The 22,276-nt window shown below is 35.6% G+C and overlaps 2 protein-coding genes across 2 annotated transcripts; one reads left to right on the plus strand and one right to left on the minus strand.

Annotated features, from left to right (window-relative positions):
• The first annotated feature begins 13,499 nt into the window (after window positions 1–13,499).
• Window positions 13,500–15,986, plus strand: LOC122609055 (endoglucanase 9-like). The gene is made up of 6 exons (XM_043782117.1): window positions 13,500–13,869; window positions 13,958–14,256; window positions 14,390–14,872; window positions 15,002–15,131; window positions 15,230–15,405; window positions 15,597–15,986. Exons 1-6 carry the CDS (start codon window positions 13,500–13,502, stop codon window positions 15,984–15,986), a joined length of 1,848 nt encoding a protein of 615 aa, XP_043638052.1.
• A 548-nt stretch (window positions 15,987–16,534) lies between these two features.
• LOC122609056 (glycolipid transfer protein 2-like) lies at window positions 16,535–19,016 on the minus strand. Its single transcript, XM_043782118.1, has 6 exons — window positions 18,791–19,016; window positions 18,519–18,574; window positions 17,525–17,655; window positions 17,271–17,406; window positions 16,715–16,858; window positions 16,535–16,570 (listed from the first exon to the last, which is right to left on the minus strand). The coding sequence occupies exons 1-6, from the start codon at window positions 19,014–19,016 to the stop codon at window positions 16,535–16,537; spliced, it is 729 nt and encodes a 242-aa protein (XP_043638053.1).
• Between the last annotated feature and the right edge of the window lie 3,260 nt (window positions 19,017–22,276).

Genomic DNA, 22,276 nt, shown 5'->3' on the forward strand with positions numbered 1-22,276 from the left:
AAACACTAATTAACTAGTACTTGTATTTATGTCTTAAAACATCTTAGTGTGATCAAAACTCCACCATCCCACATCAGTCACCACAAGCATAGCCACATTGACACTTGTGTCATGATACATTTACAATTATGTTCCGGACCATAATTGTAACTATATCCTTTCACATGCGTATTTGTTTCATGACTTGTGTATCAACGGTTTTACCACCTCCTTTGACAATTTCTTAAATCTAATATTTTCACACTTCATCTTTATCAAGTTATTGTTGCTAACCTAGTGAGCTTGATAATAGCGACGACAACACATGTCACAATAATAAACTTCATTTACCACCTCTAAGACCTACATGAAACAACATCAAGTCACAACAATAAACTTCATTTACCACCTCTAAGACCTACATGAAACAACATCAAGTTTTTAACGGTCAATCTTACTACTTATTTACTCCTACAAATGTACAACTTCAACTTTACTCATCAAATTTCATAGTACATGTCTTCTAAGCCAGTGACTCGACAACATTGACCTCTAATCACCTCTCATCTAACATTCTTTCAAACTCCAATTAGCTTTATGTACATCATTACTAATCATCATAGAAAATTTACCCGACTATAACTTTTCACCGTTTTTCACACATATCCATACACTAATTCCTAAAATTTCATGAGGAGCAATTTGTCACTTTACCTCCAAGAAGCGTTTATCACATTAGGGAAAGATTTAACAACAGAATAAGCGAGAATTAGAAGAATCAAAGCTACTTGAAATAATCATATAATAATACATGAAACACATAATACAAGTACTAAAACCTATCATGTCTCATCTTACGGTTTAAGTCTAAATCCTATTCAATAGTAATTGGTTCACTTAAACCATTTCTCTGATATCAACTTGTAACACCCGTCATTTTAAAATCTGGATATTCAAAAACTTTTACCTAACGACGTTTAGAAATACGGAAAACAGAATCATTAAAACATAACTAACCCTTAATGGATAATTCAATTATAAAAGTGGTGTTACAACAATCATATCATTAAAATAGTATAAGATAATCCAGATTTGACACCAACATAAATGCCAACTTAAACAATACATAAGTCATATTAAAAGTAGCCAATAATCATAAGGCTAACATAAATGACTAAGCGGGAATACTAAATGTCTTCTTCATAACAATTACCCACCTCACCAAGCTAAGTGTTTCACTAGCTCAACCTGCTGAACCTGAGGGAACAACGTTTTCCAAATAGCAAGTGTTAGCTTTAAAAGCTAAGTAAGATAACCTGAGTTTATGAAAACATTGCCAATTCATTATATATTACTAAAAGGATTTCATAATTGGTAATATCACATATTCGTCATGGCATGTTAAGATCACCACATTACTATGGTGTCTATCATATCATACATTAGCAAATCATATCATCAACATTTAGACAACATACATAAGTTAACACATTAGGAATTCATCGTAGTCCAAAATGTGCCTATCATCATAAAGTTTTACTATCCATCTTTCCTTACTTTCTTTATTTCTTATCTTTCTTTACTCTCTTTTCTTTTGCCTAGACGTAGGCTATGTGACATAAGCCACACATACTTAGGGATGTGGGGTTGTGTGTAGGCGGCCATAAGACCTAACAAGGGATGCTCACACCCGACTAGATGGGTAGACCTTATGGTGGTCCATCGTCCTCGTTAAGGAAAGACAAAGTTGATCCAACCGAGTATACCGTTTGAACTTTGCGTGTGTAGTGGTTAGTTACTCCACCCGGATACACTCAAACATAACTATGCCACGGGGAGGTATCTAGATTCCCACACCACGTGATCACATACACACTAGCTCCAAAGAACTAGCATAGGTTAAGCTTAACACAAGACTTTACATATGCTCGAGACTTCTTTATTAAATTAGCTTAGGCTACACTTTTACCTAAACTAATCACATGTATCTTTCTTTACTTTATATTAGCTTAGGCTACACTTTCACCTAAACTAATCACACACATCTTTCTTTACTTTCGGACCCTTATTCATGCACGTGTCATGGCAAACCTATAGAAGTCTAGTGACTAGGTGTTCAAGTCATGCAATCAATCATATGACATATATGCATCAACATATCGTTATAACATAATAACATCATATCATCATGTTATATAAGCATCATATCATCTTAAAGTGATAGCCACATATTGTCATATCATTTCATAAGCATATACATATCATCATTTCATCATAGCATGCATAAGATTACCAATCATCATATATGGTAATAATAATCAATCCCGTAGCAACCTCCCAATTATTCCCGAATACATATAAACATTCATTTGAGGAAATTAACTTATGAAAACTATGTTTTATTGTCCCTCATTTGATAAAAGATGTTATCTTACCTCAGGGCATGCAACTCCACTAGTTACATCTTGGTTTGGATACCTAAACAAATATATATAAATAATGACAATATGTCAACACCAACTAGTATTGTATTCATGCTTTTACTCTATAAATTCTAATGAATATAATATATATTATATGAACGATACATACTTATCATTAATTCATTACTAAACATTATTTATGCATGACACAATCTAGATTCCCATGCAAGTTCTTAAATCAAAATCCACGTGTAGTGTAGATTGAATTACTCTAGTTCCCATGTAATATAACCATGTGATTATTTACCATTCTTTTACCTCTTTATTTTCTAAAACTTCGAGACCGTAAATCTGGATGGAAGCTCCATACTTTCATAGTCTAAACTACCTCTCATGACTTTTATGCTTTTTAAACTAAATGAGAACTTGCCAACCAATCATCAACATGAAATTTCTAACTTCCCTTCGACATATGATAACAAAACTAAGATTTGTACGTAGTAGTCGATTTTTATGACTTTCAAGCAGTAAGATTAACTAGTTTGATACGATGAAACTCACCTCTAGCTAGCAACTGTTTCTGTTATTGACGCCATGACCAGCTTCACAAAAAGAAACCTGATCGTCTTTTTCATCTTTCTTAACGTAACCGTATCCGCAACAAAACTACATGCCGTATTCTATTTCTTATCGCGTAACAGGATGACGACTACGTCTTTCGAGCTAGATAACCTGTAGAATGAAGAAACACCATCATCGACCTCCTATTTAAGCTCTCTAGCAAGCTATCTCACACGCAAACTTGATGTCTTAAGACTAATCACCAGATCACTATCGACTTCCATGTATGATAAGAACATACTCGTCATGCCCCAAACACGATCAAACACGAGATCGAGTACTAGAAAGTATTCATGCATCTCACTACTATGTATCAAGAAAACACGATTATACAACGCTATCATACTAGTCGTATCTTGCGCCTACTAACGAAAAACCCATTCACTTCGAAACGATGGATCTCTCCCAACTCCTGACTAGATGCAAGATTATACCATAACATAGTCGTTGATCAAAGTAAAACTCGTCGTCCCTCTTTTCGAATTTTATGTGCGGCGCAAATCATCAAGCCACCGTTTCTAATATGTCATACTTTATTACTTTAATTAGTTGTTTATAAAAACCAATCACCTAATGAATCCCATATATAAAAACCGACTTATTACGTAGACTTAATACACCGACTTAATATTTTGAGGTTATTTACTTTTTATACCGATTTACAAGTGAAGCCCTTGTACAATCTCAGTAAAACATGAAAGAGACTCATACATAATTTAATAAATTTTTATAAGCATGTTTCATCAAAGACATTTTTCTTCATTATGAAGATTAACATTAAAAGACTCTTGTATATAGTAAAACATGCTACTTTATTTAAACATATATTATTTTAGTTAATAATGTTAAAATTATGATTTTCAGGATGTTACATAATTGGCTCCAATTTTAATGCTGGGGATGTTTTCTTTATTCAATATTTCTCTTCGACTTCAACTGAAAAGTGCTTAGTTTAATGGCAGATCTCAACTAGAGTGATGTTCCAGTCAACTTCGATGTACACTGTCACTAGTCTTCAATATTTTTGGACAAATCTTCTGGACTCTAGTTTTCACTAGAGTATTGGACTAACTTTTGTATAATGGAGCCTTAGGACCTGTCTTAAAATACAAGTATGAAACACGGAAGAACAAAGTAGGGTAAATCATCCAAAACAACTTTAGCTTCATATATTTCTCCTAATAACTTATCGATATTTGGAACGAGGTATTTTTCAGCTATTGAGATTATATTGAGGGCCCGAATATCCACACACATCATCCACGAAGTATCTTTCTTTTCCAGGAGTAATACTGAGCTTGAAAAATGACAGGAATAAACTAAAGAAATCTGGAATCAAAAGTGGTTGTCTTGGTCTATCTCTATATTAGTTTGTTAAAAATAAGGGTTATTTGCTTGTTAATAGCTAGGTATTGCAAGATAGACGTTTTTAGGAGGCCACTTTGTTGATCAATTATTCTATAAACTAAACATATAATAGATTAAGGATGTGTACCCAATCATCCAGTAACCACGGAAGAAGAAGAAGACACCATCACTGAGTTGGGGGACGGGTTCTCATTTAGGATGTGCTCTAAGGATGGGGTGTATGTGACAGAGGTAAGGCCACAAGAGTCTAGAGAGAATTTAGAGGGATGATTTAACTTATGCTTTTAAGCCCTAATGTTCTATATTTATATAGCACACCCAAGGGTTAAACCTAATTAATAAGTGAGGTAATTACGTCCATCAAATAACTACTAATTAATTATTTAGGGATAGTTATGTCATTGATCATATTAATTTGATAAATGATTATAACGGTGATGAGTGGTTTCTTCTTGTGTTTAAATTTATAAATGTTGTACAAGTTATTAACTCATAACACACACACACACACACACACACACACACACACACACACACACACCTTAACGGACATGGGACCTGATCAGATGTAGTATCGTTTAGAGATAAGAACAAGATCGTTCGTAGGGACGCGTTACTTTGCCTAATCTAGTAATACATGTATTCTAGCAGTTGTGCGGTTGTCACGACTTCCTATTAAACTAATTAAAATACTGAAAAGTAAATAGAAGCCGCAACCGCTTATTCAGCGAGAAGCTCAGTCTGAAAACAGTTTGAAAAAGCGAATAACAGTAATTAAATAAAAATACTTGTTTGGCATCTCAGATCTCATGGTATGACCAAATATCATTCTACTTACTTGATAGACGGTTGTAAACTTAATCACGGCTTGGATTCTCGTTAGATTCACTTTTCCTAAGTAACTAGTGTTGTCGCTGGACTCACACTACCCTATAAATAAATTCTCATTAGATTCATTGTTTAACCATTAATGACCTAAAGTTCGTGTTAACAATTCATCTTTTAGTTACCCGACTCTTAAGCCATCGCCAGATAGTAATTATCTCTGGTAACCACAGTGCTCATTTCCAAGTCAAAGGATCGCGTTTGATATTCTTAAGCATCATGTTCTATTCATCCTAATTACTATGGTTCTTGATCCCTCGGTTACAAGTGAATCACCTTTTACATCTAGTTAACATGTATTATTAATAGTGCAAGGGATAAGAAAACTTCCTGGGTCTTCCGATGCTTGTGGTAGCTAAGTCATGTCATCCAGTGCTTCAGGATCTGAATCAATAAAATTGTGCAATCCTTACATATTATCTCACTTCATCAAGATAAATGAAGAAAAGATTAGCTACTCATATTCAAACAAGAATAACAAATCAAAATAAATGAATTCATGATGTACCGAATACAAGAAATCAAAAGATAATTGATGTAGCAAGTCCAACCGAGTTCTTGATCTTCAACGATGATGTTTCGGGTCAAAAACCTCCTTCAGATGGCTAAAAAACGGTTGGTATATGTGTTAGCGTTTAGAAGTGATCAAAAGTTGTTTAAAATTTGTCCAAAAGAGTTTTTATATACAGTCCACGCATAACTACCGTTACAGACTTGTAACTCCTGTTACACGGGTTAACTCCCATTCTTTGCGGATTTCGTCCTTCAGATACTAACGGGCGTTAAGGATTTGTAACTGCCGTTAAGGCATGCTTGTAACTCCCGTTAAGATATTTGTAGAGAGTCCATGTAAATGCCTTGATTTTCCTAACGGCCATTAAGGATTTGTAATGGGATTTAGACTTTGACGATTTTATTTTCTTCAAATTATCATCTTCGGAATTCAGATGGAAGCATCCATGAACTCATCTTATGTCATATTTAGCCATTTTTTTCTCCATAAAACCTGTTATGAACCTGAAACCAATCGTACATACCATAAAGCATCGAAATAAAGGTGCGAATGACTATAAAACATAACATAAATGGCATAAAACGATGTGGGAAACATAAATAAAATTGGACACATCAGGATCTTGAACTGCATCCTTTCTGTCAGAGTTGTCCCCGTCTTGGATTTTGCATTTTGAAGCGAATTGGGTCTCGACGTCTCCTTGAAAAACAGCTGAAAACAAAGTTACCCACGATTCTGGACTGACGGAGCCTGGAGCGGCGCTGGGAGGGTGGTAGCGGAGTCGGGCTCACCTGGGTGGCATCCAGCGGTGCTGGTTTGCACCTAAAGGTCTTCCAACGGCATTGGGGGATTCTAAGCGGCATTCGGCAGTGTAGCCAGCGACGCTAGTGGTGTTTCGGCAGATTCCAGATTTACTTTTTTGTTTGTTTCCTCTTCGTTTTGCTCCCGTATGACCTGTACCTGATTGAAAACTTCACAAGAATCATTAGAAAGCTTAGTAGAGTCATTAACTTCGAGGAACACAATGTTCACATTCTCGTTCCGTCCGATTGGTGGTTGGTATTTTTGACTTGGGTTTGAGCTTGTACCGCCTTGGATGATTTGCGTTGGAGGGTGGCTTGTTCAGTCCATCTATCTATCCTCCTCTTTAGGTCCTTGATTGCGGCTTGTTGATTTCTTGCTCCCTCGTTAACCTTTTGATTGAGATTGCTTATTTTCTCATTGAGCGACTTTGTATAGCTTGCTAGGGAGTCGTGCCTCTTGTCATTCATTTCAATGTACTTCTCCATCATGTTGGTAAGCTTGACAACCAGATCCTCCTTAACTTCATTCTCCACTTTTGGTTGCTCGGGTTGACCATTACTTATTTGCCACCTATTTTGAAAAGAACAAAAGTTATTTCTAGCATAGCTAGAATTAAAGTTAGAATTACTAGGGTTTCATTGGAATAGTCCTCGTTGATAGTCTCCTCGTTATTGGTTCTGGACAAAATTGACTTGGTAGCCTATGAAGTTACAAGACACAAGGAAGTGATTCGGGAGTCAAACGAAGACGCACAAGAAGAAACAGAAACCACCAGCGCCACTCCCAGACCACCAGCGCCACTGGAAAGCCCAGCCAGTGCTGCTGGTCAGCCCAGTTTAGCAAACGACTAAAATCACTATTTAAGCCAAACTAACCCTCAAAACCCTAAGAGAGAACCGATTCAGTAGCCCTTACCGCCCACTATCAACCCTAGTTTGTAGTTGCAGATTCGAAGAAGGTTTTGAAGCTTCCAACGACTTCCGATCTTCATCCGCAGTCTAAATCTTATATTTTATTTACTTTCAATTTGATAAACAATGTCTTACATATTTTCATACTTTGTTATTCCTTTAATAATGTCCGGTTAGTAGGCTGAATACTTGTTTGGATCAATGTGATCATGTAGACGTTTATTGTTTTACTTTATTTGTTAGAATCTGTTGGAGTGTGTTTTATTGTTTATCGTAGATCCCTGTTTTCCTAGTTCTTCATATTATTATTGGTTTTATATCCGAAAATATTAGTTTAATTCTGATGGTTGTCTATGATCATACACTAGGACTAATATGCTAGGACAGATAACGACTAGTCCGTCTATAACCAAAAGTAACAAGTGATTCACTTGTAACCGAGGGATTTAGAACCATAATAATTAGAACGAATAGAACATGAAGTTTAACAATGTCAGACGCGATCCTTTGACATGGAAACGAGCACTGTGGTCACCGGAGAGAATTATTATCTGGTCATGGCTTAAGAGCCGGGTAACTAAAAGATGAACTAGTAACACAAACTTTAGGTCAATAATCCTTAAACAATGAATCTAACGAGAATTTGTTTATAGGTTAGTGTGAGTCTAGCGATAATACTAGTAATTAGGCAAAGTGAATCTAACGAAAATCTGAGTCGTGATTAAGTTTCCAACAGACTAACAAATAGGTAGAATAGTATTTGGTCGTACCATGAGATCGGATATGCAAAACAGGTATTTTAATTTAATTATTGTTATTAGGTTTTCTATAATTTTACGTTGTTTCTTCAGAAACGGCCTGCCCCGGTAATACCGGATATTTAATTAAAGTATTAGTTATTTAGGAGTTAGTGACAAACCCCCAAAATAACTAAAATTACACATATTATTAGATTAGGTAGTGCAAACGTCCCTGCGAATGATCTTGTAGCTTACCACTAGACTATACTATGCTCGTTAGTGAGTGTTTTCTAGATAGTTACTTGTACAACATATAAATTTAAAAGCAAAAGGAAACAACACCATCAGGGTCTTTGTCCATATTGTCCAACCTATCTTCGAAAATAGAAAAACGGATAGATAAAGCTTTAAGTTCATGAATTACCTCATTGTTGGAGCTGCTCTCGATGCTAGTCACGGTTGTTCTCGTCCTCCTATCTCGATCCTTATTATCTATATCTCGAGCTAAGATAGCTTGCACCATATCTTCCATTATCTTATACGCGTCATTGGTATACTTGTACAAAAAGTTACCACCGTCGGCTAGGTCTAAATCCTTGTGGTAACTCTTGGTTAAACCAAAAAGTTACCACCGTCGGCTCGTCCTTGTTAAGTCTGTTCCCGTGACAGTTTCTGATCATTTCCCTAAGCCTTTTCCATGTATCAACTAGTGATTCTCCTTCATCTTGCCTGAAAGCCCTGATGTCTCGAAGCATTTTCCTAGCTAAACCTGGGGGGAAAGAATCACGAGACGAACTGTTTGCGAAGTTGATTCCATGTAGTGATGGTACCTTCATCGAGCTCATCGAACCAAGTACGTGCCTCTCCTGTGAGAGACGACAGAAATAAGCTAAGCTTCATATCGTCATCAGTGACATCTCCTCCATATTTGAACATTTTGGACAAATTTATGAACTTGCTTACATTCTTATGGGGGTCGGATTTGGCTAAGCCGTAATATTGGTTGTCTTGGATTAACTTAAGGTGGTGGCTTTTGACTGAAAATGAATCTCCTAAGTTTGGTGGGACAATAGCCGATCCCGGTGTAGGTGCAATGGCGTCTTTCCCATCATAAGTCGGTCAAATTCGTTCATTTCGGATCTTGGTGAATTCGGTTGTGATAAAGTATCGGTTGAGGTGTCGGATGATCCTAAACGGGTTTCTATGCCGAAAAGGTTTGCTAAGTTAAATGCTGGTGGTGGAATTGGTGTGCTGTTTCTCTTTCTACGTTTGAGTTTACCTAAGCTTGTAGAGAATGGCTTTACAACCGTTCCCGATATTAAACGCATCAACTACCTAAATAATCTTGCAAAACTCAAGAAAAAGATCAAACGCACCAATATAAAAATAAAAAGGAAAATTAAACTACCTAAACTAAAAATGAAATGAAAATACTACTAAACCTAAATGGCTTAAACCTAAGTACTGAAAGTAACTACTTCGTGTCGAAACACAAACTAGGGTCGAACTACACTACTAAACTAAGAATGAGTCGCGTCCCTGGCAGCGGCGCAAAACACTTCATGGGTGGTTTCTTTTTTGTGTTTATATTTATAAATGCTGTACAAGTTATTATCTCAGAACACACACACACACACCTTAACGGACAGGGGACCCGATCATATGTAGTATAGTTTAGTGATAAGAATAGTATCGATTCGCAGGGACGCGTTGCTTCACTTAAATCTAGTAATACGTGTAATTCTAGCGGTTGTGGGGTTGTCACGACTTCCTATAAACAAAATAAAATACTGAAAAGTAAATAGAAGCCGCAACCGCTTATACAGCGAGAGACTCAGTCTAAAAATAGTTTGAAAAAAGAAAACAACAGTAACTAAATTAAAATACTTGTTTGGCATCTCAGATCTGATAGTACTACCAGATATCATTCTACTTACTTTCTAGCCTGTTGAAACTTTATCACGACTCAGATTCTCGTTAGATTCACTTTGCCTAAGTAACTAGTGCTCACACTTCACTATAAATAAATTCTCGTTAGATTCATTGTTTAAGCTATAATGACCCAAAGTTCGTGAAGTTCGTGTTACTAATTCATCTTTTAGTAACCCGGCTCTTAAGCTATGGCCAGATAGTAATTATCTTCAGAGGCCACAGTGCTCGTTTACAAGTCAAAGGATCGCGTCTAACAATGTTAAGCATGAGGTTCTATTCATCCTAATTACTATGGTTGTGAATTCCTTGGTTACCAGTGAATCACCTTTTACATCTAGTTAAAGACCGACTAGTGTTTTTCATCCTTATATATTAATCCTAGTGTATGATTATAAACCGATCATCAGAATTAAATCAATACATGCAGATATAGAACCGATATTAATATGAAGAACTTGTAAAATATGAATCTACGATAAACAGTAAAACACACTTCAACAGATTTTAACAAATAAAGTAAAATAGATAGACGTTACATGATCACATCGATCCAAAGAAATATTGAGCCTACTAGCCTGACATTATTAAAGGAATAATAAAGTCTGAAAAGATGAAAGACAATGTTTACCAACTGAAAGTAAAGTAAAAGAGTAGATCTAGGTTGAGGTTGTAGATCATAAGGTGCTAGAAGCTCCAAAACCTCCTTGGAATCTGCAAAGTCGACCTAGGGTTGAATATGGGCGGCTAGGGCTGCTGAATCGGCTCTCTCTTAGGGTTTTGAGGGTAACTTCGACTTAAATAGTGTTCAAAGTTGGTTGCTGATTTGGGCCGTCCAACGGCGCTGGATGGGTCCCAGCGCTGGCAGTTGCTGCTGCTTCTCGTACTTCTTCGTTCGGCTCCCGAATCACCTCCTTGTGTCTTGTAACTTCATAGGCTTCCATCTTTAGTCGCTTGATGTCATTCGCCCTTACTCGCATCTTCCGTGAACCTGCGTAAACATAGAATCCATTAAGTACCGATAGTTCCGGAATATTAACTCATTTAGACATTGAAATGAAGTCTTTCGATACGGGTTTTTATTATAAAATGGACACTCATCAAAGGGCCATTTACATATATGAATACATAAGTATATGTATTTATTCTAACAGATTTTAGATTATTCCTTTTTTTAAGAACATAGATTATTCCTTTTAGTTTGTATCTATTCTCATGATGGTGAATATCATAAGGCTAAAAGGACTGGGGTATATTTAGGGGTGGGGGATATCAGCCATGTGACGCCACGTAAGGAAGAGAATTTTGGTGGGAAAAGGGGAGAGTGAGGCAAGATTTCAGGTAGGGGGGACTTGTGACACTTGTCACATTGGAAAGGAGTAGAAAAGGAAAACAAGGCTTGGTCAAAGAAGGATTTGGGCGGAAAAAAATTCCGCCTGGAGGGGTGTTGGGGCGCAATTGGCAAGCAGAGGTGGTGTGGAGGGCGAAATTTGGGCGAAAAATAGGGGTATCTCGCCCCACTCCTTTTAGTCTAAATTACTTTTTCCAATTGGCTTGAACCGTATTTATGGCAGCTAGCCATTGAACACCGAAGACCAAATCTGTCCATCCAATGGAGAATTGGTAAAAATCTTTGATAATGTTTAAATCATTAATCTGTACAGAAAGGTTTTTGCAAATTAGATCACATCGAATTCCATCTTTTTTACCAATCTGAATACCAAAAAAGGTGTCATCGGTTGTGTAACAACTTTAAGCTCATTGACAAACACATCTGAAATAAAAGGGCAGAGACCCCATCAACTAGAATAAAAAATTCTTTGGATTTATTTTTTATTTTTTTTTGTCAGTAAAAGACCGTCACTCCTGATTAGTATAACTTCTTTGGAGTTTAAGATGTCGTGTCTTTGGAGTTTAAGATGTGTGTATCTTCACCGTTATGGGATGTCATCTCCCAAAAAGGGCATGTAAACTAATCTCGGCTATTCGGACCTGTTATTATCAGAACCTGAGTTACCAGCCAATTTTGATGTGTTTGCAACCTCATTAGCCTCTAAAAATTTGAAAGTTCCAGTTTTGCATCTATGGCCCGACCCTCATTTGTCCCCACAACGGAAGCACTCTCCATTTTAGGTATCTGGTTTATCTTTCACCCTCTGATTCGGAAGGGGGTTTCTTGGGTTGTATGGATGTTTGGGTTGATGGAAATGTTTTTGGGATTAGACGTAGTGAGGTTATTATCATGTTTCAAAGAACTCTTATTGGGCCGAGATGAGACAGTTTTTGTATCAAATTTTAGGTCAAGACTCGTTGCATTGTAAATAGTTCTAGGTTTGTGAATTGTGCCCTTGATTCCTCCTTCAATTCGTTAAGGAAGACCCCGAGGAGACAGTGCTATGGCGAATTGGAGACTCGAAAAGATATCTTTGCAAAATCTTGTCACCCTTGGACCAAAGGTTTTTGTAAATTCTTGCACCAAATTCACTGATAGCCAAAATTACAAGTCTGGCACATCACCCTCCAAATTCATAGGGACAATTTCAACTCTCTTCATATTTTTCAGCCTTCATCACCCGGTCATCCACAAGATGGGAAATATGAAACTGAAGATAGTCCGCTAGGGAAAGAAAGGTAGTGTGCTTATAAAGACCCAACATTTAATAGTTTCAAGTGAAAAGTAGGCATAAAAACAGCTCCTTTGCTTTTCATCTTCCTGCTAATAATGGGCATAGTAAATGCCCCCCACTCTTCCAATTTCTCCATAATTTTCTGACCAACTGAATCCAGCTTGACCCGATAACATAATTGAGTTGCCCCATGTTGACATCTTTGACCCGTTTTTTTTGTTTATTTCATGATTATACTTTTACTTGGACTCCAGTGTGAATTTCTGTACATAAATGTACAGATCAATAAAATGTTAAAAGATGAAAAAATAATGACAAAGTAATTAGACGTCATTTTGATAAAGATATATTAGTTGTGTCACAATAGAGAAGTATTGATGTGATATTAACTAATGAAGAGAGTGATTTAGGAGAGGTGTGGATACGTGCCTAACTATGTTAAATTTTTGTACACCACCCCATGACTGATCGATACTAGTAAATCTTTGTGTTGATAAAAAGTACAATACCGTAGTTGTCTGTTTCTTTGGATCTACCGACATGACAAATGTTCTCAATGAAGCGGAGCACATTACAAAGCCCGGCTATACTCGACGATGAAATCATAGTATCAACAAAATGCATATTTTTTTTTCTATCTAATTAATGAAACCGGCCCCATATCACATCAACCCTTTTACTCCATCAAATCGATCTCCATGGATGACACTCCCGAATCTGACATACTTTACGTCCATTCTGTTTCTAACGCTGGCCGCCTTCTCCCATCATCTAGCCGCTGGAATTCCATTGAACTCGAGTTCAATGTTTTCCCAAAACCTAGAGACTTTGCGAGTTATGAGTCTCTCCCTTCAAAATTCACAAAATCCGTAGATTTCAATCTGGTTGTCACAAATAAGAAGAACGTCAGAGGCTTTATATACGCGGCATCCATCCTTGTATTGATCACTGTATTTCTATGTATCTTGTTACATTTCTTGATTAACAAGCAAAATAATCACCATGCTGCAACTAAAGACCTGACTTTTGCGCTTAAACAGGCTCTCATTTTCTTTGATGCTCAGAAATGTACACATATTTAGTCTCTAAAGCTTTTGTGACACTTGTGGTGATCATCGTTTAAATTTTCTTACATCTTTTTTTCTATTTTTGGCAGCTGGGTTATTACCAAAAGACAATAAGGTGATGTTTCGAGGTGATTCAGGATCAGACGATGGGAACGGAACTCTTGTTGGTGGTTTCTACGACTCTGGGAACAACATCAAATTTAGCTTTCCTACCGCTTATACAATCTCTCTGTTGAGTTGGTCTGTGATCGAATATCATACGAAGTATGAAGATATCAGTGAGCTTGATCATATCAAGAGCATAATCAAATGGGGCAGTGACTATTTGCTGAAGCTTTTTGTCCCTCCAAATGGAACTTCTCTTAGTTCAACCACATTGTTTTCACAGGTACGTAAAAGACAGACTAACAATTGCTACTTGTTTTAGTGACAGACAAGTTGAGCTCATAATATTAGACATTGTAATCACTCGATTAGATAATAATGGTTACAAAATAATGTTAACATAATTATTGTTTAAGGTAGGGGGAATAGGGAATAACATCATATCAAACGAGAACGATATAAGTTGTTGGCAAAGACCCGAGGACATGAGATACAAAAGGATTGTCTCGAGTTGTGATGAAACAGCCACCGATCTGGCAGGAGAAATTATTGCAGCACTCTCAGCTGCATCATTAGTTTTCAACAATGATGATGAGACATACTCAAAGGACCTCATTAGAACAGGTACCGAGTTATTTGATATCGTGACTAAAGAAGACCCTGGATTCGTTCAAGGTACGTACACAATGAAAGATAAATGTGGGGGACAAGCAAGACAATTCTACAACTCTACAGGATATAAAGATGAGTTAGTATGGGGAGGGACATGGTTATTTTTCGCGACAGGCAATATGAGTTATCTCAAATATGCTACTGATCATTTTGTTTCAGCTGAAGAAGAAGAAATATCCGTTGATAAAGGCATTTTCTATTGGAACAATAAGCTTGCTGCTACTGCGGTATGTAATCCTTATATTTAAGACCAATGATAAATACTTTTTGGAAGTTAAGTGGTTTGGCCAAATTAGTCAGCTTCAGTTTACTAAGCATTATCTTGGAACTGGCCGGTTTGTCCTTTTTATCTATAGGTTTTGTTAACAAGACTCAGATTCTTCTCTGATCTTGGATACCCATATGAAAATTCCTTCATGCTATCAACAAACTATGTTGACTCGCTCATGTGTTCATATCTGTCTCCTACTACACATAAAACACAAGGTTATATATACATATATAACATCTTTATACATTATATATACACAACGATAAAGCACAAAATTATTATTACTCTAACCAAGTTCGCTTGATACAAATAGGTGGACTCATATTGTTAAAGCAGGATCCCTATGCACCCCTTGAGTTAGCCGCCACGGCAACCTTTCTTAGTAAACTATATAGCGACTATCTTGCTCTTCTGCCTAAGTCTGGTAGCACTTGCATTCATGGCAATAGTTTTACGGTCGAAAATTTGCAAGGATTTTCCATGTCTCAGGCAAGTATTAGAACATATGACTATAATTTATGTTGTTGAACAAAGAACCGCTAGTCCTAATAACCAAAAAGATCGTTACACATTTAGTGGGAAACCACATTTGTGATGATTTTGTTCGCTAATTTCCTCTTCCTATTAGTGCATCAGTGTTATATTGACCCTTATATACTTTGTTTATTATCTTCTCTTAGATAAATTACATACTTGGAGACAACCCGATGAATATGAGCTATGTAGTAGGATATGGAAATAGCTACCCAAAGCACATCCATCATAGAGGAGCATCAATCCCATTGGATAATCGATGGCATTCTTGTGAGGAAGGAACTACATGGTTAAACTCAGAAGAACCAAATCCTAATGAACTATTGGGAGCCATGGTACGAGGACCAAATGAAAATGATTTGTTCATAGACGAAAGGAATAAACCAATGTTCACAGAACCAACAATTTCGAGTAATGCTGGTCTGGTTTCAGTTCTCATTGCTCTCCATGATCCACCACGTTGGTCTTCACCTCCAAATGGTGGAGGTAATCTGTTAGGTATAGATAAGTTTGGTATCTTCCAAAATATTAAGTAACTCAACCTCATCAGTTACAGTTCGATTTGTCATGGTAAATAATAGCATGAGTTTCGATTTTTTTCTTCCATAGCTTAGATATAAATTGTATGAATCATTTTCTTATAGCCCTTGGCATATTTTGTTTCATTTTTTAAAGTGTTGCTTTTAAAAATATCATTGTATTGATACTGTATTCGCTAATAGACTTGCATTTACACAATTCATGTCGTTTAAATTCTTAACAACTGGTCATAGAACACTATATCAGGCTTTCATTAATATAGTAAAACGGTATCTACTATCTAGGGAAAATAAAGGTAATGAGGGAACCCTAGCCCTGGTAGGACAACTGGATATCCATCGACTCACCCTTATGAGCCTTATGATGCTGGTTCAATACATTCATCCTAATCCACACATGATCTGAGCACCAAGAAATATGACAACATATACTCGTATACCAGCATAATATTTGTTGCCATAGGTACCTTTTTTAAGAGTATTATACAGTATTCTTTACGCACCACGTTCTATGTACATACACATGTATTTGATTTCCAGCTTCTTTATGCTGCCTTGAGCCGGTCCAACCCATAGCTCACCTGCATGTGATCAAGAATTGAACATTAAGTTTTCATGTTGTTCTTTGTTAGCTAGGGATCTGTCTAACCAGGGTAACCCTTATTACCCAAAAAAATCAGTTACCTAGCTAGAGATCATTGACAATGTAAAAGAACAATACATACCAAAGTTGAGTGTATCTCATCAAGAAGTGGCACTAGCAACGATTTAAAAGTTTTTATATCATTCTTAAGAGTTTCTTCATCTTGTGCTTCGGATATCAGAATATCTATCATGGTTTTGTTATCAGGCACTAGTTTTAGTGCTACCTGAAATAAGGATTTGAGAAAGCATTATTGAAATCCATTGAAGAGAATGGTTGTATCATTTTAGTTAGACGCAATTACCCAAAGTCCATATTCTGCAGAATGTAATAGTATATATATTCAGTTCATCCAATTCGGTATTAATTTGACACGATACAATAATTTTAATATATATTTCTGCATCAACAGTCTCTTCTTAAAAACTAATTTACCCATTAGTGATTCATGAAAAAATGATCCATACAACATTTTCTTCTTTGCCGTATACCACCAAATATGATTATTGTACAATACAATACCATAAAGCACGTTTGGTAGTATACGACTAAAAAAAGTGATGTACATATCATCACCCAACTTTAGTTATATTTAAACACAAGTAGAGAAACACGAGCAATATATAGTTAAATTGTACTCTATACGCCGTGGAAGAGATCCATCCATGCCATGGTTTAAGACTAGTTTCATATGCTTTCTCAACAGCTTGCTCCATTTCCACCTTGATATCTTTTTCTATCAAATCCAGTAAATTTACCGTAAAGTCTAGAGATCTGTATATAAGAACCATAAGGCAAAACGAAAGAGTGCTAAATATTTAGTTAGCCAAACGAAATATAGGAAATTCACATTCGGTTAAATTATTGTAACGAAAGAGTGCTAGCTAGATACCTAGTTAGCCAAACGAAGGCTTTGCTGCAGCTAGTAAGTTTTCTTGATGTGCCTGCATTCAACTCTTTCTTTACTATCTCCACAACATTTGAATTGAGTATAGGGTCTAATTCTTGCACCTTCTCTAGTCTCTATGGGCCAAATATGAAACAAAACAAAAAAAAAAAAGATTAAATTACTTGATTAAACTTCTGTTATACATAATATGACAATAATAATAAGGTTAATATAATGGCAATAGATTAATACAATTAACAATTAATATTAATCAAATTTCATCAAAACTTCTAAACTTTGTTATGTCAGATTGAAGATTCCAATTAATTTTCAAGCTTAAACCAACAAAATTTGTCATAGGGATAGTTGACGTAAAGCGCTAAATCCTAAAAGTTCTTTTTTCGTTTAACTATGACTAAATTCTATACATGAAACGACAACCAACTTGTATATAATATGGGGATATAATATACATAAATAATTTAGCAAAGCTCAAATATATATGTATCTCAGGATTATAAATTACAATATGGGAAGTTAGTGGCCGATTTTATATATATAAGCAAAACGATACGAATAATTAATAATACAAAGGTAATTAATATTCCACGAAAGGTCTGGGTTCAAAACTAAAAAAGTACCTAAGAAGTCTTTCTATGAATATATGTTTGGGTATACCTAGGTTAAGTATGAGAAGACAGGGTTTACCCCTATTGATCGTCGTTCCTTCGGGCGGATTAGTAGGGGGTTTTCTCCCAATTGGGTATTTGAAATAGGCATTTCTACTTCGAAGGAGTTTTCTAACGCGGACCCGGTTAAGACAACGTATGTTAGACCTCCCGCTGTTGAATCGCAACACGAAGTTCTCAAGCGAAATTCACCTTTTAAAAATTAATCCAATAGTCTAATCTAATCCTTAAAAAGTTACTGATCATATTATGTTTGGAGATAAGAATAACAGATTAAAATTTCTAGAATAGACAAAGCCAAAGTTTACCTGTATATTCCGATGGATGTCTTGTCTAAGAACAGTCATTGTTGGTCCTATCTTATCTACAATCAATAAAATAAGAGAAAAGAAAAACGAGGAAATAAACTCTCCATCAAACTAACACTACTACAAAAATGTTTATAAATCTTCACATGCTAGACAAGCATGGATAGAAAAATGCAACTTTATTATGTAATTTGTCCATGCATAAAAACGTAGAAGTATAAAAGTTCTAGATTTAACATATCTAGATTTAACACCAGCAGAAAGAAACAAACCAAGAAGATGTAGAAGGAAGTTGCATAGAGAAAGGAAGGGCTTGATGGGGATATAAATGTCATCATCCTTTTGTTTATATTTAACAACTTGATCTTGAACTTTAACTTGATCTTCATGACCATGATGATGGTCAAGCTTCTTGACAGAAAACAAGGAAATCACTTCAATGGCAGATCTTAATTCTGATGAGTTAACTTGTTTCTCCATTTCTCTTCTTCTCTTCATGTTTATGTGTTGACTTTATTAATTATATGTAATTCTGTAGTTGATGGGGCACAATATTTATACAGACATAAACAGCTGTTGTATACATACTAGGGTTAAGCATAAGGGTGTAAACGAGTCAAGCCTGCTCGCGAAATACTCGAACTCGATTCGTAAAAAGCTCGTTATGAGCTGAGCTTAAACGAGCTCGATCCGAATTCGAGCTTAACTGTTGACTCGTTTACTAAACGAACTCGAGCTTTGAATCCATAACTCGATTAAGCTCGCGAGCCTAAACGAGTTTTCATATATAATATAATAGTAATATATATACATTTTATTATATTAATCGAGCTTTCATATACTAATCGAATCGAGCCTAAACGAGCTTTTTTTCACGAACCTCTGATAGTCGAGCTTAGTTTTTATCACTTACCGAGCTTTCTTAACAAATCACGAGTCGAGCTCGAGTTTACATACCAAGGCTCGAATGAGCTCGAGCCCCAGCCCCTTAAACGATCTCGAGCTCGAGCACTATCAAGCTCGGGCTGGGCTCGGCTTGTTTACACCCCTAGTTAAGCATGGGTCAGTTTGGATTCGATTTTCGGTTCGGTTTAGGTCGGTTTTGGTTTTAATTTCGGTTTTTATGTTACTTTTTTTAAAAAAATACTTTTAGTTTATTATGTTATTAATTTAACTTCAATTATTATGGAAAAAAAATATGATATTACTAAAATATACGAGTGTTTTTTATTACCTATTTATATCTTTAGGTGCTAAAATTGGTATAATTTTTTTATAAAAACAAATCAATTTGTTATGCGTTTTCATTTTAAACAGAAACTTTATATTGATTGTTCACTAAAATAAAAAATAGTTTATATATATTAACATGTTACTAATTATAAGTAATAAATATAATTTTAATGTGATATATATATATAATAAGTTAAGTTATATTTGGTTCAGTTTGGTTTAGGTTTTTACTGGTTTTTGAAATATGAAACCGAAACTCAAACCAATCCGTTCTATTTTAGAAAAATGAAAACCAAATAAATCGGTTTCGTTCGGTTTTGATGGTTCTGTTTTCTCGGTTTTTTTCGGTTTTCAGTTTTTCGATTCGGTTTTTGCTCACCCCTAATACATACATACTTTTTAATATGAGAAAGGCTAAAGACAACTCTTAGGCTGGGCTACACTTAACGTTCATTAAAAATTTGTATCTTTCATATCAAAAGTTCAGCCCAAAGTTTTATGGTAAGTATACAATTATTTAATACATCATATCTGCCGCCTTAAAGGGTACGTTTAACAAACTTTTACAATATATATACTTTCTTCATTTGTAGATAATAACAATGGGAGAGGAGGTGGGACCGTACATGGAGTATGATGGGTGTTAAATAAAGGTTTATAGCCAGGCTCATGACATCCCAAGTAGTTATCACAAAAGTTTATAATATTATTATTGTATCATGTTAACCATCTCATTTTGGTGGGATGGCCACAAGCCGTCATTTTCTGAGAAAACCCATATTCGAATCTGGTCAAAAACAAAATTAATTTGTGGGTGAATTACCTTGATACTATCTTTGCTCGGATTATGTGGGTACCAAAAAGGTATATGGACGTAAAAAGTTCCCATCAATTTACCCTTTATTATTGTATCATGACACATTAATAATTTCAATTCACAAATTTGTATAAACTAATTGTCATCGTGATAGAATATTAAAAAATTTTATAATTAAAATAAATATATACAATTAAATCATGGTTAAATAAAAAGATAAAATAAATTTAATCTATGAGACCTAAACATGTTATGGATGATCTAAGTCTAAGTAGATGATGTCATTAGTTATTATTGTTTAATTTCGTAGTTCATCGCTAGATTAAGCGGTTGGACACACTCCTTCTTCGATTTCATTAATCATTAGTTATTTTAATCATTACAAAAACTTCGAACCAATCTTAGTATTACATAATCTTGTGTTGGTAATGTTTCTCGGTGACAAGAGCATTCTAGATGTGTGATGTATATTTATATATATTCAAGTCTTATGATTTATCTTGTAATTACCGATTGTCAATAATATTACCTTGACGTATCTTGTTGATCATATTGAGATCCATTTTTTGTTTATATGCTTGTTTATTATTTATAATTTGCAGGTACATAACATAAATATAGACATTACATGTAAAGAGTCATTAAGTTAATATTGTTTCTGCGTTTAACAGTAGTTGAAATATTAACTTAATGTACTTCCAAAGGGAAGTTAAGTTAATTGTGTTTCTGCGTATTAACAGCAGGAGAAACATTAACTTAATCAATACTTCCAATGGGTAATATAGACGATGTTGTTTTTGCGTATTCACAGCAGTAGAAATGTTGTCGTAGCTAATGTTGGTTCTGCGTATTTACAGCAGTAGAAACATTAGCTGAGTTGATGGTCCACGAATGCACAACTTATGTTATATTTAAATTAGACAAGAAAGTAAATAGAAGATTAATAACAAGAACAATGACAAGTTCAATTGTAATAAATCAATGCAAGTATAATCATATGTATCATTGATTAAACGATGAATACATGGTCGATCTTACAAACTTGACTTACAAGAATACAAATGAACAAGGTAATTGCTAAGTCTAGACACACTATAAACTTGAACAATTACAAGTGACACACACTTTCAAGGTGACTAACACACACGATACAATGCGGCTGTGTTGCTTTATATAGAGAAAGAATTAGGGCAACACAGCCTTCCTTTGATGGTGATAGATGGTGGTTGTCGACATCCCATTGGCTCCTTTTACTTCCATGCAAGAGCCCTTGTCTTCTTTACCAAAATGGGTATGAGAGAGAAGACCCAAGTTTTGGTCCCACCATGTACCTTTACCATGTAAGGTATGTTCCAGTTGGAAGAACCACCATGTAATTTTTGTCTTCATATGGTTTGAATACTTCCCGCCATCACACATTTGGGCAGCATACACCCCGCTGAAGGGAGTCACTGGACTCGCTGAGGATTTGCTAACGATACATGTCAGCGAGCAAGTCTGGTCAGCGAATCCAAGACTCAACAAGCTCCCCCTATTCGTTGGAGAGACTTGCTGAGTAAGTAAAAGAATGTAGTATGAAGGAAAGATTTCTTTTATATCATTAAAGAATGTTACAAGTTGAAGCATAAAGTTTTTACAAATTAAGACATCTAAAGATTAGCAGCTACGATCTCCCAAGCATCCTCCTGCTTGGCAATCCTCAGCACTG

The sequence above is a fragment of the Erigeron canadensis genome, chromosome 7, assembly GCF_010389155.1.
Source record: "Erigeron canadensis isolate Cc75 chromosome 7, C_canadensis_v1, whole genome shotgun sequence".
NCBI lineage: Eukaryota > Viridiplantae > Streptophyta > Magnoliopsida > Asterales > Asteraceae > Erigeron > Erigeron canadensis.